General features: G+C 40.7%; 1 protein-coding gene across 1 annotated transcript; it reads right to left on the bottom strand.

The window, feature by feature from the left end:
* Positions 1-732: 732 nt before the first annotated feature.
* On the bottom strand, positions 733-8,050 carry ggt5b (gamma-glutamyltransferase 5b). The gene is made up of 12 exons (XM_071910368.2): positions 7,860-8,050; positions 5,592-5,719; positions 5,393-5,488; positions 4,753-4,948; positions 3,922-4,082; positions 3,646-3,792; positions 3,340-3,470; positions 3,049-3,233; positions 2,781-2,872; positions 2,526-2,635; positions 1,770-1,880; positions 733-1,464 (listed from the first exon to the last, which is right to left on the bottom strand). Exons 1-12 carry the CDS (start codon positions 8,030-8,032, stop codon positions 1,318-1,320), a joined length of 1,677 nt encoding a protein of 558 aa, XP_071766469.2. The 5' UTR covers positions 8,033-8,050; the 3' UTR covers positions 733-1,317.
* Positions 8,051-14,880: the final 6,830 nt, after the last annotated feature.

Here is a 14,880-nt window from a genome sequence, read left to right as displayed (position 1 = left end):
AAGGTTTAGATCATTTGCTTTATCAAGAGAATTAGTCACTCAAAGTTACACTGGGAGTCGGATAGTCATCCCAGTATTACTTGGATGCTTCCGTTTTGAATGAAAAGCTATTAGAGGAGGCATCTGAATCATTTTACTGTAATGTGATGCTTAGTTTTCATGGCCATTGTTTAAAGAAAGAGGCTAGTATCATGTCACTAAGCTATGAAGCTACAATTTATCCAGCTGAACTCTTTTGTCATGTAACGAAGGCAGCGGTGCCTCACACAGACTTGAATTTGCATGTTTTCATAATTCACATTTAGTGCCTTGGAGGAAAACAGGGCAGAATCCACTTAAGAAATCATTACTAATTCATAAGCCTCGCTATTGAAACCCATCTCATTACTCTTTCCTTTGTCTCAGTCCAAAAATGCTGCTAATGCTCTGCTCCGGAAAAAGGCAAACAGGAAAACATGAGGCGAATCATTGATCATCTTACTGTACTAACAACAAGGGGTAAATGTTTAAAGTACTGTAGTTTGCAGCTGAAATAGCTGCCATGTTCCAGCTGAATCAGACGAGGAAGATATTAACAATGTGCAGTCTTCTCAGAGAACTTCTGGTTGAGGAGAACTTCTGGTGAATTTCAAAGATTCAGTGAATACATGTCTGTGTTTTGGATTTAATGTTTAATTGTCCTCTGGTTTCTCTCCACATAATACAAAGTTTCATAATGAATACTTGTGAAAAATGTATAATAATTTCTAAAAAGATTTTTGACAGCACAGAGAAAATATGAAATTACTTGATACTACTGTACAAATAGGTTTTATTACAGTAAGATATTGTGAATGGATTTGTTGGTTTATTTAAAATAAAAATCTACAGCACTTCTTTGTTCTGTCAACAAGGATCATGATAATATGATCAGGGACCTGAATCAGACTAAGATGTAAGATTGTTAGACAGATAAAATGTTTATGGTCACAGTAAAAGTTCCCTGTCTCCACAGCTGACAGCCTGCATCAACCTTTGATTCCCCTGCCAGTCAGGATGAGACTCTGAATGTGTTGCATGACTCCTCTAGAGTAAAGAGGTAATTGGTAAAATTAGCAATTCCATCATTCAAGAGCCCCGAGGAACAAATTGCTCAAGTTTGTTAGGGTTGAGGCACATTTCATTGTTTTTAAGGCTTAACATAGAAATTAGTCTTGAGGATCGATTTTAGTGTGTAGACAGTGCTCTCCTTGCGGCTACAGTGCAGAACTCCAAAGTCCACCAACCCTACTGCAGTCCAGGTGAGGATGTCCTGAGCTTCCTCGTGCGTTCATAAGGTCAGTAACCAGCTGCTTGGCCCATCTTCCTGTTGTCCGAAACGGCTGTAATGCAGCCATGCTCCTTTTCCACTGCACTGACCACATTGAAGAAGTATGGCCAGTCCCCCTTTCTGTGTCCAAGAGCTTTCAGGCCATCTATCACAGACTAAGGGCACACACACACACACACACACACACACACACACATACACACACACACACACACACACACACACACACGCACACGCACACAAGCACACCACTTAATACCACTTATTCAACCCTCTTCAAATTTACAAATTGATTCCAGGTATATGGACTTAATTCAGAAACTGTAGGATTACATCGTAATAATTTCCATCAGACTCCATTAACATATCAAGTAGATGCTATCCATTAGACTGCCACTTGCAGTACAGTGAACTAGTCTGTCATTATTGGATAGCCGGAATGAGAACAGAAATGGTTTACCTCATCAAAGCCTTTCTCAAAATTCAAACTGTTCTTGGCATCAACAAATACTACAGGGGCAGCGATGGCATCTGTCAGATTCATCCCCAGCCACAGGTGATTTATTATAGACTGCAAAAATAAAATGAATGTAAGTAAACCAGTAAGAAAACAGACCCAGACAGACAGACAGAAAGACAGACAGACAGACAGATGGAGAGACAGACAGATAGACAGAGAGACAGATGGAGAGACAGACAGACAGACAGAGAGACGGATGGACAGACAGACAGACAGACAGACAGACAGATGGATGGAGAGACAGACAGACAGACAGACAGACAGACAGACAGATGGACAGACAGGTGGACAGACAGACAGATGGATGGAGAGACAGACAGACAGACAGACAGACAGACAGACAGACAGATGGACAGACAGACAGACAGATGGATGGAGAGACAGACAGACAGACAGACAGACAGACAGACAGACAGATGGACAGACAGACAGACAGATGGATGGAGAGACAGACAGACAGACAGACAGACAGACAGACAGACAGATGGACAGACAGACAGACAGATGGATGGAGAGACAGACAGACAGACAGACAGACAGACAGATGGATGGAGAGACAGACAGACAGACAGACAGACAGACAGACAGACAGACAGACAGACAGACAGACAGATGGACAGACAGGTGGACAGACAGGTGGACAGACAGACAGACAGACGGACCGACAGACAGACGGACTGAATTCAGCTGACTTACCAAAGCCACTGCTGTGGTGATCATGCTTCCTCCTGATCCTCCAATTACAAGAATTCCTCCAGACATGGACTCCAGTATTGCTGGAGCCATTGAGGACGGAGGTTGTTCACCTAAAACAAAGATTATACAGCAAATTAATGTGAAAAGAAACGAAATGACTGCATTCAGTAATGTCTATGTCATTGAATTGGCATGGAGCGAGAAGGTAGTTTGAAAAGGCTATTTTTACAGAGAAGGCCATGGCTGTGACTTTACCTGCACTCACTGTGTCTGCTCTCCCACAAAAGTCAACCAACTCATTGTTGAGAATGATGCCTGTTCTGGGGGAATAAATGCCTGAGCCAAACCTGCAGGAAAAATGGAACACAGTCAGCTGACAGGAAGTATGTAAGAATAGAAAGCAGCTGGTTTGTTTCCCCTGCAGCCTTTCCATCACGTTATTATTCAGAGAGATGTCATATTGTAACACAGTAGATTTATCTTCCATTTAAAGAGATGCCAAGCTACAAGGTTTTGTGCTCACATCTGGTTTATTGTGCTGGTGACTGAGACAGCCAAACCATCTTTATCCAGGACTGACACGTGCGTGGTCCCAACGCGGTCCGTGGACGGCTTGACATTGTAGTACGAGTCATCATGGGTGCAGTTTGTAGATATCATTTCCCTGATCCGATCAGTGAAGTCGGAATCAATCAAATGAGCTGCACTCTATGAATAAAGAATGCCATGATGATACGTCTTTGAAATGAATATAATAACATACTGTATAGGGCTGGAGAGAGACATAACAACGTGTAAAATGTCAGATGCCAACCTTGCCCTTATTGAAGACAGGGTCACGAATGCTCCTCCTTTGCCCATTCGCAAATTTGGCTGCCTCGATGTAACGCTGGTAAGTCTGGATCTTCTGGTCACCATGCATGGAGTTTGGAGACAAGGAGAAACCTGAGGAAAGGCGGAGACAGTGTTAAAACTATTACGATCTATCATCTGTTGTCTGTTGTGTGCTCTTTATAATGCGCTATAGAGGGCAAACAAGCGTGAATTTAATTTAGATGCTACAGCAGTGCAGCTGTTGCAGTCACTGGGTTCAAGGACTCATGGAAGAGCCATAAAACACCTTTCATTAGGGTGAGAATGAAGGCAAGCATGGCGCCCCCAGCAGGTGGTGGAGGGATGTGCAGCAGGGTGTTTCCCAGAGGAACTGTCCATGCATCCTCCACCTGCACCCGGAAGGAGCGCAGATCCTCCATTTTTAGTGTCCCACCTAACAGAAATGTGTAGAAATATAAACAACTGTTATCTCTTATATGTGAGGATTTATAATTAGTTGAACTCCTCTACAGCATATAGAAATAGGAATTCTATCACATTTTTTCCCCTTTCTGTTCCCCACCTGCAGCTTTTATGTCTTGGATCAAGTCAAGTCCTATCTTGCCAGTGTAGAGGGCGTCTGCCCCGTGTGCTGCAATGGTTTCCATGGTTTCCGCCAGCTTAGGAAACTTCAGTATGTCCCCATTGCTCAGAACTGTCTTGTTCTTGTGGCAGAACAACTCACTGGAAAAGACCATCCATAGAGAGGAACACACATATTATAGCACAAGACGTATAAACCGAATACACATCACTGAACAGAAATAATCATACATTATCATTAGGGGTATTGTGACCTCTCTGAGCTGTAGTGACAGTACTGTACATTTAATTAGCGACAGACAAATTGACATGTCTCTGTTGACAGTGACACGATTTATTTGATTTATAATCTATTTCCACATACATCTACTTAATCACACTTATTAATTAATATTGTCAAATGTTGCCTAGGTCTACAGGCTTCACTAATGGGTGTGTTCCTCTCCATCTGCTGGGTGCCAAGGGCACTTTCCTCAGTTTCTGCATCTGTGCCCAGACTTCTGCAGGGGGGGGGACCAAGCATCCCAGAACTGAAGGGATTGCACCCTTTGAAGATAATCTCAGGGCTGGGCTTTAGGAGAGCCCTGTACTCCGGGTTTGCTGTGGTGACACGTGGATGAGAAAAGGCTCAGAGCTGACCAACTACAGTGTCACAACACCCTATGAGGCTGTCAATGCCCTCAACAATGTCTTAAAAAGTGTGGCTGAAAAGTAGATATTCCTCAAGTAACCTCAAGTGCCAACATGTAGTGAGCATTTATGGGACATTCTGGGAACCCAAAATCACCAAGCAGTTAGTGAGCTGACGTACCAGAGAGATGAGCCTTTCACCAGTGCTTGTACCATGGCATTGCTCAGCAGGCCTCCCAGATATTGTGGCATAGGGAAGCCCTCCTTGGCCAGTTTGATCGTGGGCTCAAACAGCTTGGGCCAGGGCAGCTTCCCATATAGTTTGTGAACTTTCTCATAGCCCCGGAGCTCTCCAGGAACACCAATCCACTGGCTGCCTACAATGCATACCATACAGTTGGGAAATAGTTCATTAGCATTAGACAAAAGTTAGACCTCTTGGACAGACCGATGATCGAACCCTCAGGTGGGCTGTGTGTGGAATAACAAGAGGAGCAGCCGAGCAAAAACTTGTATTTGACTCAGAATGGTGACATACTGTCTATTAGTTCAAGTCAACACATTTGATCATTAATATATTTCTGGTAGACTATAAGGAGACACATCAAATGCAATAGATGAAGGTGGACACATGCAAACAGAAAAGCACCTGGCAGGGGCTATAAAACTCCTTCATAAATGCAGCATCTTAGATTAAAACACATAACTGAAATAGACATTCATCCATGTCATGGACTGACAGTAACAACTATGTGAGGAACACCTACTCATAATTGTGTGTGAGGAGAAAATCTGGACAGGACAAGGACAGGTCTGCCTACCTGTGGTAAATGCCAATTTGGTGGGACAATCATTTAGCAGGTTAGCCTTGAACGACTGTGGGACAGTCTCTCTGGAGCTGTAGACTTTCACCTTACCTGGGAATATAGCAGCGATGGGATTGACCAAACTAATCAATCATTACAAACATTACATTTAAGTCGGAAATAATATGTAAGCAACAGAAATAGAGAGACCTACCTGCTTTATCCCTTATAGTGAATATAGAGCCTCCTCCAAGACCCATGCTCTGAGGATTGACCACAGCAGTACACAGAAGAGCTGCAATGGCGCCATCTACTGCTGAGCCTCCCTGCTGTAGCATATTCCTAGGAAAACGGTGATTTTACTGGGTGTCTGGTAACTATATGATGTCAGCCAGTCACTCATTTACTCATTGACAACTCACTACATACTTGAACACCATCCACTGACAAACACACACACACACACACACACACACACATTTATTTTCATTTTGTAGTTGTGTGATATTACCGAAGACCTGGGAGTTCAGGGTCTTAAAGGTGTCAGAATGACAAATGTCTAGGTGCTGCCCGGGGGCAAGTTCAAACCGGGGGCAAGTTCAAACCTCACACTGATGCTCAAGGCAGATTTCAGACAACATACCAGGAAATCAGATGCCATGGCAGCGTTTTTTTCTTTGTCTTTCTCGGAAATTATAAATCATTCGCTTATCCAATTTAGTTACGGGACACAGCATAGTATGTAAGCTTATGTCTGAGCCATCTCTGAAGGCTCTGAATGGATCTTTTCATGGGAAGGTTGGTGAGGGGTCATATTAACTGAGGGAAAACAGAAGGTGGTGGGGGAAATACTTTGGCTCTGTGAAGGTCAAGCTGAAATGCTGCAGTGTAGTCTGAGAAGTGAACCAGAACAAAGAGCTTCAGGAAGCAGCATGTAGAGACTGACTGAAATTTAAATGAAGGGCTCATGACATGAGAGGACTCTCATGTAAACTGGGTAAATAGAACAAAAAGAGCGACGGTCGAACGCTGGTTTTTGTACTTAAACAGCAGATGTCATAATTTGATGAGGTTTTGAACAGGCATTTTCACAAAATTAAATATAGACTGTAGATTTTGTGTATATGGCTTTAGTAATGCTGATGATAATTTAATTTGTGCATAGTGTGTGTGAGTGCGAGTGTGTGTATATGTGTGTGTGTGTGTGTGTGTGTGTGTGTGTGTGTGTGTGTGTGTGTGTGTATACTGCTAGTTCATTGACTTTTGTTCCAACACAGGAAGAGGAAAAACAGTATTAGTTAGTTAGTTATTAGTAAATCAATCTTAGGTTAGACACTGTTACTGTAGCTTACACATTACATAAATTTTGCTTTTTGGCCTGCCCAATAAGTAAATAATAATGTTTAAAGTACTGATGAAATTGAACTGTGTTATTCTGCATGAAAACAGTAACATGTGTACTGTATATTTCTTCTGTCAGGTTTGACAGAGTGGAGCGTGCATTTGGAATATCCCTTTATAAACTGTTATCATACTGTGGACAGACACATTATCATTCTTCACCATTGTCCGAGAATAGTAACTAGGGTCATCATGTTCTGGATATGTCGCAGATCACCTTTGAGCGTCTCTCTGGGACTTTCAAACTCACTAATTGTGCTCAAAGTCTTTGTCTCTGAGGTGAACTGGGAAATGCACTCCTGGAAGATCTTGGCAGGGGATAGAAGAAATGTCAACTACTGATTACAAAAGCAGGAAGAGCTATGTGCACACTCCAGTGAAAAAGCTGAGGGTTGTTTTGTTTTATTTGGAACTGCTCTGCCCAGAGATTGATTGGTTTCATGGCACACCTTGTAGCTCTCAAGTGAATACACAACTGACACTAAACTGGGGAGGCATCAAAGGAATGAGCAATGTTTGTTCTATCCTCCTTTAGAAACACAAACATTATTTAGCGGGTTTAGACATCTAATTTTCTCCCATAGTCACACATATCAGGATAGTTTTAAAAATAAATCAGCAAGAGTTAAGGAGCCTATGCTGTTGTAACGATTTTGATTGAAGCAACACACAGTTCTGATATCCAGGAATAATCTCTATTCTTAAATCCGGGCCTGACAAATCTCTTAAACTGCTTACCCCACTGCTCACTTCAGCTTCTATCTCATCGACAGTGAGGGGAGGCGGTGGTACAGCCTGATAGAGACTACTAACTATCAAGTTATTCAAGTCCACGATGAGAATGAATGTAAAAAAAAACACTTCTAAAGAATGGTTGCCTGATACACAAAGAATCCTTTCAGTCCATCCATCCAATGAACACCCAATCATTCCAAAAATGTTCACGCTTTCATTTTAACGTTTTTAGCAGACTACAGTGCCTAAGCCAAAGTGGTCAAGTGCACCAAAACAGGTGTACATTGTCTTGTTTACAATCACACAGTTTTTTCCCGTCAGAAGGACGTGTCAGAAACAGATTTACCTGCCAATCTCGGAACAACGCCGCGAGTCTGCAGATACAGCCGCATGCTGGAAGGTGCTGCTGGAACATCCTTTGTTGACTAATGAGGCGATGCACAAACAGATGAGAGCGACAGCGCAAAGTAAACCTGCAGAGAGAAGGCAGCACACCTGCCAGGTCTTCTGTTTAGCCATTGAGTAGCCTATATAAACTTTCTCAGGAGGACCTTAAAGCGATGAGGGAACTGTTGCTGCCTCAAGTGCGCACATAGCCTGTAAGTAGCCTAATCCCAAACTTGGGTTACCCCTCCCCTCCATCAGTACCATCCCTTGGGAAGTGAAAGTGAAGCTACGCATACTTACATCCACAGGAAATATGGAATTACCACACTCTTAATCACTACTCATAGTCTTCACGTTTTCTTCGTGTTAAATGATGTGTTTTGTCAAAATATCTAATTACATAATGTAAGCCTATTTCCATCAGTGTTAAATGAAACATGGTTTACTCTATTGTAGTATGTCAATCAAATCATAGTAACAAAGATTATACAGCTTGCGATAGTCTACATGTAAACCGGTTGTCATGTGTTTTTACATCTTTTCAAAAATGGATCATGATGGTTTTCCTTGTCAAGGTCACCCCCTGTTTGAAGTAGCCTAAGGATTTGGCATTAAAATTAACTATTATGGCGATGGTAAAAAATAAAATTATGAGATGAATCAGGCTGTCCTCTTCCTGCTATTCTTACCATCCTGACGCATAGGAAGCAGATTTCGCAGGAATCGCTCTTCACTGACGAAGTAGTGGATGTGAACTTCGTGTCAGTGACACAGAGAATACGGTCTTTAAACGGAGGGTTTACAGATGCTGCAATGTCCTTCATTTCATGTGAAACAAAGCCTCCTAACAGGAACCACGTTAGGCTGCCTTCTTCAAGGCCAGACCACCCAAGCACTAATAACTCATGGTGAATAGTTTTTTTGTTTTTTTTGTTTGCTTTTTTTGTTTAAGTTTGCCCAAGGTAAAAGTATCTATTTTAGATTTGTGATCTGTTCAGTTGCTCCTGGTTGTTATATACTTAAATAATCTATGAACTCTTTCTCATAAAAGGATTTGACTGATCAAGTTTGAAATGAATTATAGCTTCTAATTCAAAGCAGTCAGAGCTCACCTTTCCTCAGCAAAATGGCCTAAAGCTTATTATTATTATTATTATTATTATTATTATTATTATTATTATTATTATTTTGATATAGTGCTGCCATGAATGGTCACCTGTAGATTTATGCTCCACACATATTTCGTATTCACTACTTCTGGTTTCAGTGTTAAACATAGCCCAGTGGTTCTCAACATGGGGTCCGGGGACCACCAGGGGTCCTTGAGGAGGTTCCAGGGGGTCCCCAGCAAATTGATGAATTGTTAAACTTCACCATTATTTCATTTACAAGAAGTTAACACAGTTAGAGAATGTAGAAGAATTACTATTTTGATCATTGTTTCACTGTTTTTTCTCCACCTACAATACAGATAGTCATGGGATTCTGACAAAATCATATCAAACAATAAAAATATTCTCAGATTTGGATTTTTTTGGAGTGTCATGATCCCTGTCTAGCCCTTGTGTTTTCGTTGTGTTTCCTTTTCCCTGTGTTCCCAGTGCTCTTTTGTCTGTCTCTCTCTGTCTTGTGTGTGGGTTTGGTCTCCCCTCGTTCTCCTGGCTCCCAGCTCAAGCTCTTCCTGCACACCTCTGCTTGTCTCCAGTCTGCTCACCTGCTTCCCATCAGCTCATCAGCCCACAGTATATTATCCCCAGCTTGCCATCCACTCTCCGCCGGGTCATACACTCTGTTCATGCAAAGACTCAGCTACCATTTCGCCTGCCAGCCAGACTCCAGCCTCTGTCTCCAGTCCTCCTGCCTCGTCTGCTTCCCTTATCGGAACAGTTGAACCCGCTCTGCCTGGCTCTCCTCTGCACTTTCCCTGTCCTGCCTTGGCCCAGCTTCATGCCAATCCTCAGCTCCAGGTTTCCTGGCCGCCCCAGCTTCCAGCTACCAGCTCTGTAAATACATTGTCTCTGAACTGTACTCATTGCCTCCTGTCTGTGTCTCGCACTTGGGTTCACTTACCTAGCCGTAACACCGAGAGACACAATCTCATCAAATGGGGGTCTGTGGCTCTAATGTGGACTAAATTAGGGGTCCATGATATGAAAAAGGTTGAGAATCACTGCTGTAGCCTATACACTATAAATCCTAATGTGTTGTCACCATTCCAAAATGTTTGTGTAAACAGACTGCACTTCAGAGTGGTTGTTGAAACATTACATCTGTTCATATGTGTCCTATATCTAATGTTGACCCTATAGTTTTGAGTTGAGAGAACAAATCTAATTAGCCTATAGGTAAACAAATAGTTTTTCTCAATACAGTTTACTGTATTGAGAACTGCTTCATGCAGTTCAATTATGTAACACAACCTCAAATGTTTTAGGTTTGCATATTGATATTTTAGAGTTACTGAAACCTAATCGTTTCAGCTAAAGTGGCACACTTTGGCACACTTTTCAGGCCATAAACTTACTATACTAACACTATACCAATAACTTTTCTTGTTTTAATAAAGACAAAAGGCACACACACACACACACACACACACACACACACACACACACACACACAATGGAACAATAGAAACTCATTCACACGCATGTCATTTTCCCAGCAACTTTCTTAAATCTGTCAGTGCTGAGTAATAGAGATACTTGATTATTTCCTTCTAAGGAAAAATGTTTAAAATCCCCCAACTTTCCTCATTCTTAACCTAAGTTAAGCAGAGCGCAGGCAATGCACTGGTGTAGTACGAATCAAATACATAGTATGTGTGTATGTTTTTGTTAGATATCAGATGAATGTTGTATGAGAACACATTGATATGATCCAGATGTATTCTGTCTCATGCCGCCAATGCCCAGTTGAAACCTCAACACAAGGGGGAGATGGTGTGTATATTTTCAGTAGAAAACCTCTTGGCTTTAATGATCAACTATGAAAGATCACCAGGCTGTTAGGCTTGCACACAATAACTTTTTCTGTATTTTCTAAGGTCCTAATCTTGGTGGCTTCATCACTTGGATAGTGGAAGTATTACGTAAGTCAGAGGGAATTAGTTTGGTAGAAATTAATAGCCAGTTAATTGACCATTTCAACAAAATCTAATAATAGTACGAGATTACACATTAAAGCATTTACACAAAAGTACTGCAGATGTAAACTAGCGCAGCTCTCATATGTCTTTTTACATGGGGCTAGTGCATATTCATCACATTTCTAGTAGCAGGATTTGCACACAACAGGGACCTTAGTGCTTTGAGATTTATCAACCTGTAGAGTAAACTGTGATCTTTATATACCAGATCCTGCTGTAAATAGAAAGCTCTGGAAGACACATATGTTAATTAATGTTGCATGGATTTAGCCTCATAGCCACATGACCTGGATTTTTTTTTTTTTTTTTATAGCAGGATGTGAATCTTTACAGCATTGCATGGTCACAAGGAATAAAACGAAGCATTAAAGGACTTGAATCACTGAGCAAATTTTCAATTATCAAGCCAATTAGTCTGGATAAAATGCAAAATCAGTGTGTCATTATGGAAATCTTCTTAATTGAAAAGCACACAGATGGAGCAGGAGCATATTTTGCAAGGATACTATACTGTAGGTCTTTGTGTTCCTATAAATAGTGCATGGTTATTATTCTGCCCTCCCTGTGTCATACCAACCCCCCACCTCCCCACCCTCCCCACCTCCCATCCACTCAAATCCACCCAACCCTCCTGCAAACTGTACCTTCATAGCTCATAGTTCATGGGATTTTTCACACGTTTTTCTCAGTCTTTCATTCTTCATGACAATGATTCATGATCACTAACAGTCAATTGTCTCTTTATTTTACAAATGTTGTGCTTTGGATTATGTGATTGCTAACATGCATTACAATGCACATGGAGGCTGATAGACAGACAGAAGAGATGAGTGACCAAAATGTTTATTTTTTTCGTCTCTGAGGCAGAAATGGTTCCAAGACAATTTTCATCCAACTGAGTCACTCCTGCAGAGCAAAAAGACAGAATGGGATGTAACAGGGCCGAGGGGAAAAGATGAGGAAGAGGACATTTAAGACAGTTTGGATTACACGCTAAATTCATAGAATGTGCAATATACTTAAAATATACACACTAGGAATTTAAATGCCCTATAAAATGTTTTATCGCATTGTTTTTAAACTGATGTTTACAGCAAACAAAATCATCACTTGTTTGAAGTTCAATGTCCTTTTAAATAAGTATCCTCTAAACACCTTTAAAAACATTAAACATTGGAGAATAATGATTGCACTGTACCAGCCCTCCATTTCGAATGATGAAAGCATTATTGGAGTGGGTGGAAATTAAGCAGTTTAAGCTCAAAGGAATTAACATGTACCTGATACAGCTGCGGTTGATTGGAAACCAGCACATGCTTACATCACCATGTTGTTAAACTCACCCATCCAAGGGCTGATTTCAAGGCAATCTTCAAATTATAAATCTAAATATTTTTCTATCTAAACACTTAAACTTGTTCAGAAACAAACAAAAGCTGTATATGTATTCAAATTACATTTGTTTCCAGTGGCTTTAAGGTAGTAGGATAAAATGCTCCAGCATAAGTGTTACAACTGTTGCTCATCAGCAAGACTTATAGCTTCCTCTCATTGTTGGTCCCCTTCTCACTCTCAAACCCTTGAATTATTTGCCTGCCTACATGGTCACAATCAGGAACACACACTTTAAAATGGATGAAAGATGGTATTTCTATCAGATGAGTGATTTTAACCAACTTCTCATTTACAATCACCCACATAACCTCAGTCCACACATTGCAACTACAGCCTTAGCTGGAGAGCTAGGTTCACCACTTCACTGGTATAAAATCTGTGTGGTAGTATGTAGTGAAAGCTAATCCAAGGGATATGTCTTTTGGCTGTGACAACTATTCTGAATACAAACTCAATGAGACTGTGTCCAAATGAAAACGTCCCCAGATAAACAAAAACTGTAGCTCCCCAGGGGAACTATAAAGAAAGGAAGAGGGGAAATTGGAGGGGATGTTTACAGCAGGACCAGAGAAAGGAGGAACACAAACACAAAGGCATTTCAGTAAGAGGTGGGAAGCACTCACCACAGATAATAAAACCATTCATTAGGATTTTGCATATAAGTAAATATTTGCACAGTTATATATGAAGTGATGACCCATTACTCGGGATAGTTTAAGCATCTACAAGATAATCTAGGGGTTAGCACTATGTATTGAAACCTAAATGACATGATTACATGACTGAAGAGGTTCAAACCTCCTCAAGTTTCAGGTATCTCTCTCTCTCTCTCTCTCTCTCTCTCTCTCACACACACACACACACACACCCTCTGTCTTTCTTTCGTCCTCTCTTTCATTAATTTAAATTAATTCCTGCATTGTTTGTGTTTCTAAAAGATGTTCACAAAACGTGTCACCCCCTAAAGTTTCAGGTATAGATGGAGATCAAAGTTGTGGTCAATTGAGAGAGAGAGAGAGAGAGACTGACTTTGTGAATAAATGTTTAATAAATAAATAATCAAATAAATGTTTGATTAAATGCGTTGTGCAGTGCAGTGGGTCATTGGAACATGCATTAACACATCACATTCTAGTGATGAAAACAAGACTCTGAAGTCTGTAAACTAGGAAACTATATTTTGCTACAGTATATCCACTTATAGGTCCATGCTGATTCCTGATGATCATGATTGTATTATTTTAGTGTATATAATATATATATGCATATATAGAACCTGTATATTCTTTCCTAGGGATGAGTGGCTAAGTCAGCTGAGTCAGATCAGGAAGATTATTTAGTGTCTCTCTTCACCTTGTAGGCCCCAAGCTGCTATGTGGTTAATTATTTAGCCTGCTGATTAATCTTTTAGTAATACCAAACTGTGCCAAGGGACAGGGTTAATGGGGATGCAAGATGTGGTCAGAGATACAATTGGGATACAAAAAAAAAACTGTCCTGTGGCACCGCAAGCCCTCGGACTCTGTGTGCAAGGACAGGGCGCATCCAGCAAGTCAGCTTGGTTGGCATTTGTACTCATTTCAAAAGTGCTTTATTGGCATGAATACAAAAGTATGTATTGCCAAAGCAAAAACATCAAATAACAGATTATAACCAGATTCAGATATCAGCCATGACAATGTGAAAAAAAACTGTACAATAATTGCATACTATTCGATCACTTAATGAATAGACAAATTTAGCGTAGGACATATGATATGCATCTTTTTTTTTATTGTTAATGTCCGCCTGCAAGTGCGGCACATTCTTATTTTCCCCCTAGAATTCTAATGTTTCATTTGGTAGCGCACTACATATTATTTAACATTATTTAGGAAGATAGGTTTCTCTTATTTCCTCATAGTTACTACAGTGCAGTAGGAAACGCTGTGGTGTCTCAACCTCTCTTTGGGAGCAGAGTGAACAGTCTGTCCTCCCAAGGTGGCCTGGTCTGCTTATGATGGCCTGTTATGTGGCCAGGCTGTGTTCACTTAGGATCACAGATATCTTCAATCTGTTTCATATTTTTCTTTTCATTTAGTTATGATTTGGTTTAGCCAGATGAACTGGGGTGGTTTCCTGAACTCCCAGGACAAACTGGCTGAACAGACTCTTGGCATTTCAGGGATTTATAGTGTACTCAGTGTGCATTGTTTGAAGTTGGGATGTACATGAATTGTAATATTATTGTTATCAAACTTATCAAAATTGTTATTAGTCATATAGATTTTGATCTTTTTGAACACTTTCTGAAAAACTCAGAAATTGTCATGTATGAACTTGTTCTCTCTTGTCATACAATTTGTCAAGAACTTGTTTTCCATTTAATTTCACTGAAATCTACAGTATTTTCATAGGTGGTGATTGTTTTCTCAATTTCATGATCCTAACCTACATT

The sequence above is a fragment of the Centroberyx gerrardi genome, chromosome 2 (assembly GCF_048128805.1).
Source record: "Centroberyx gerrardi isolate f3 chromosome 2, fCenGer3.hap1.cur.20231027, whole genome shotgun sequence".
NCBI classification, from domain to species: domain Eukaryota; kingdom Metazoa; phylum Chordata; class Actinopteri; order Beryciformes; family Berycidae; genus Centroberyx; species Centroberyx gerrardi.
This window is presented reverse-complemented; position numbering and strand designations above follow the sequence as displayed.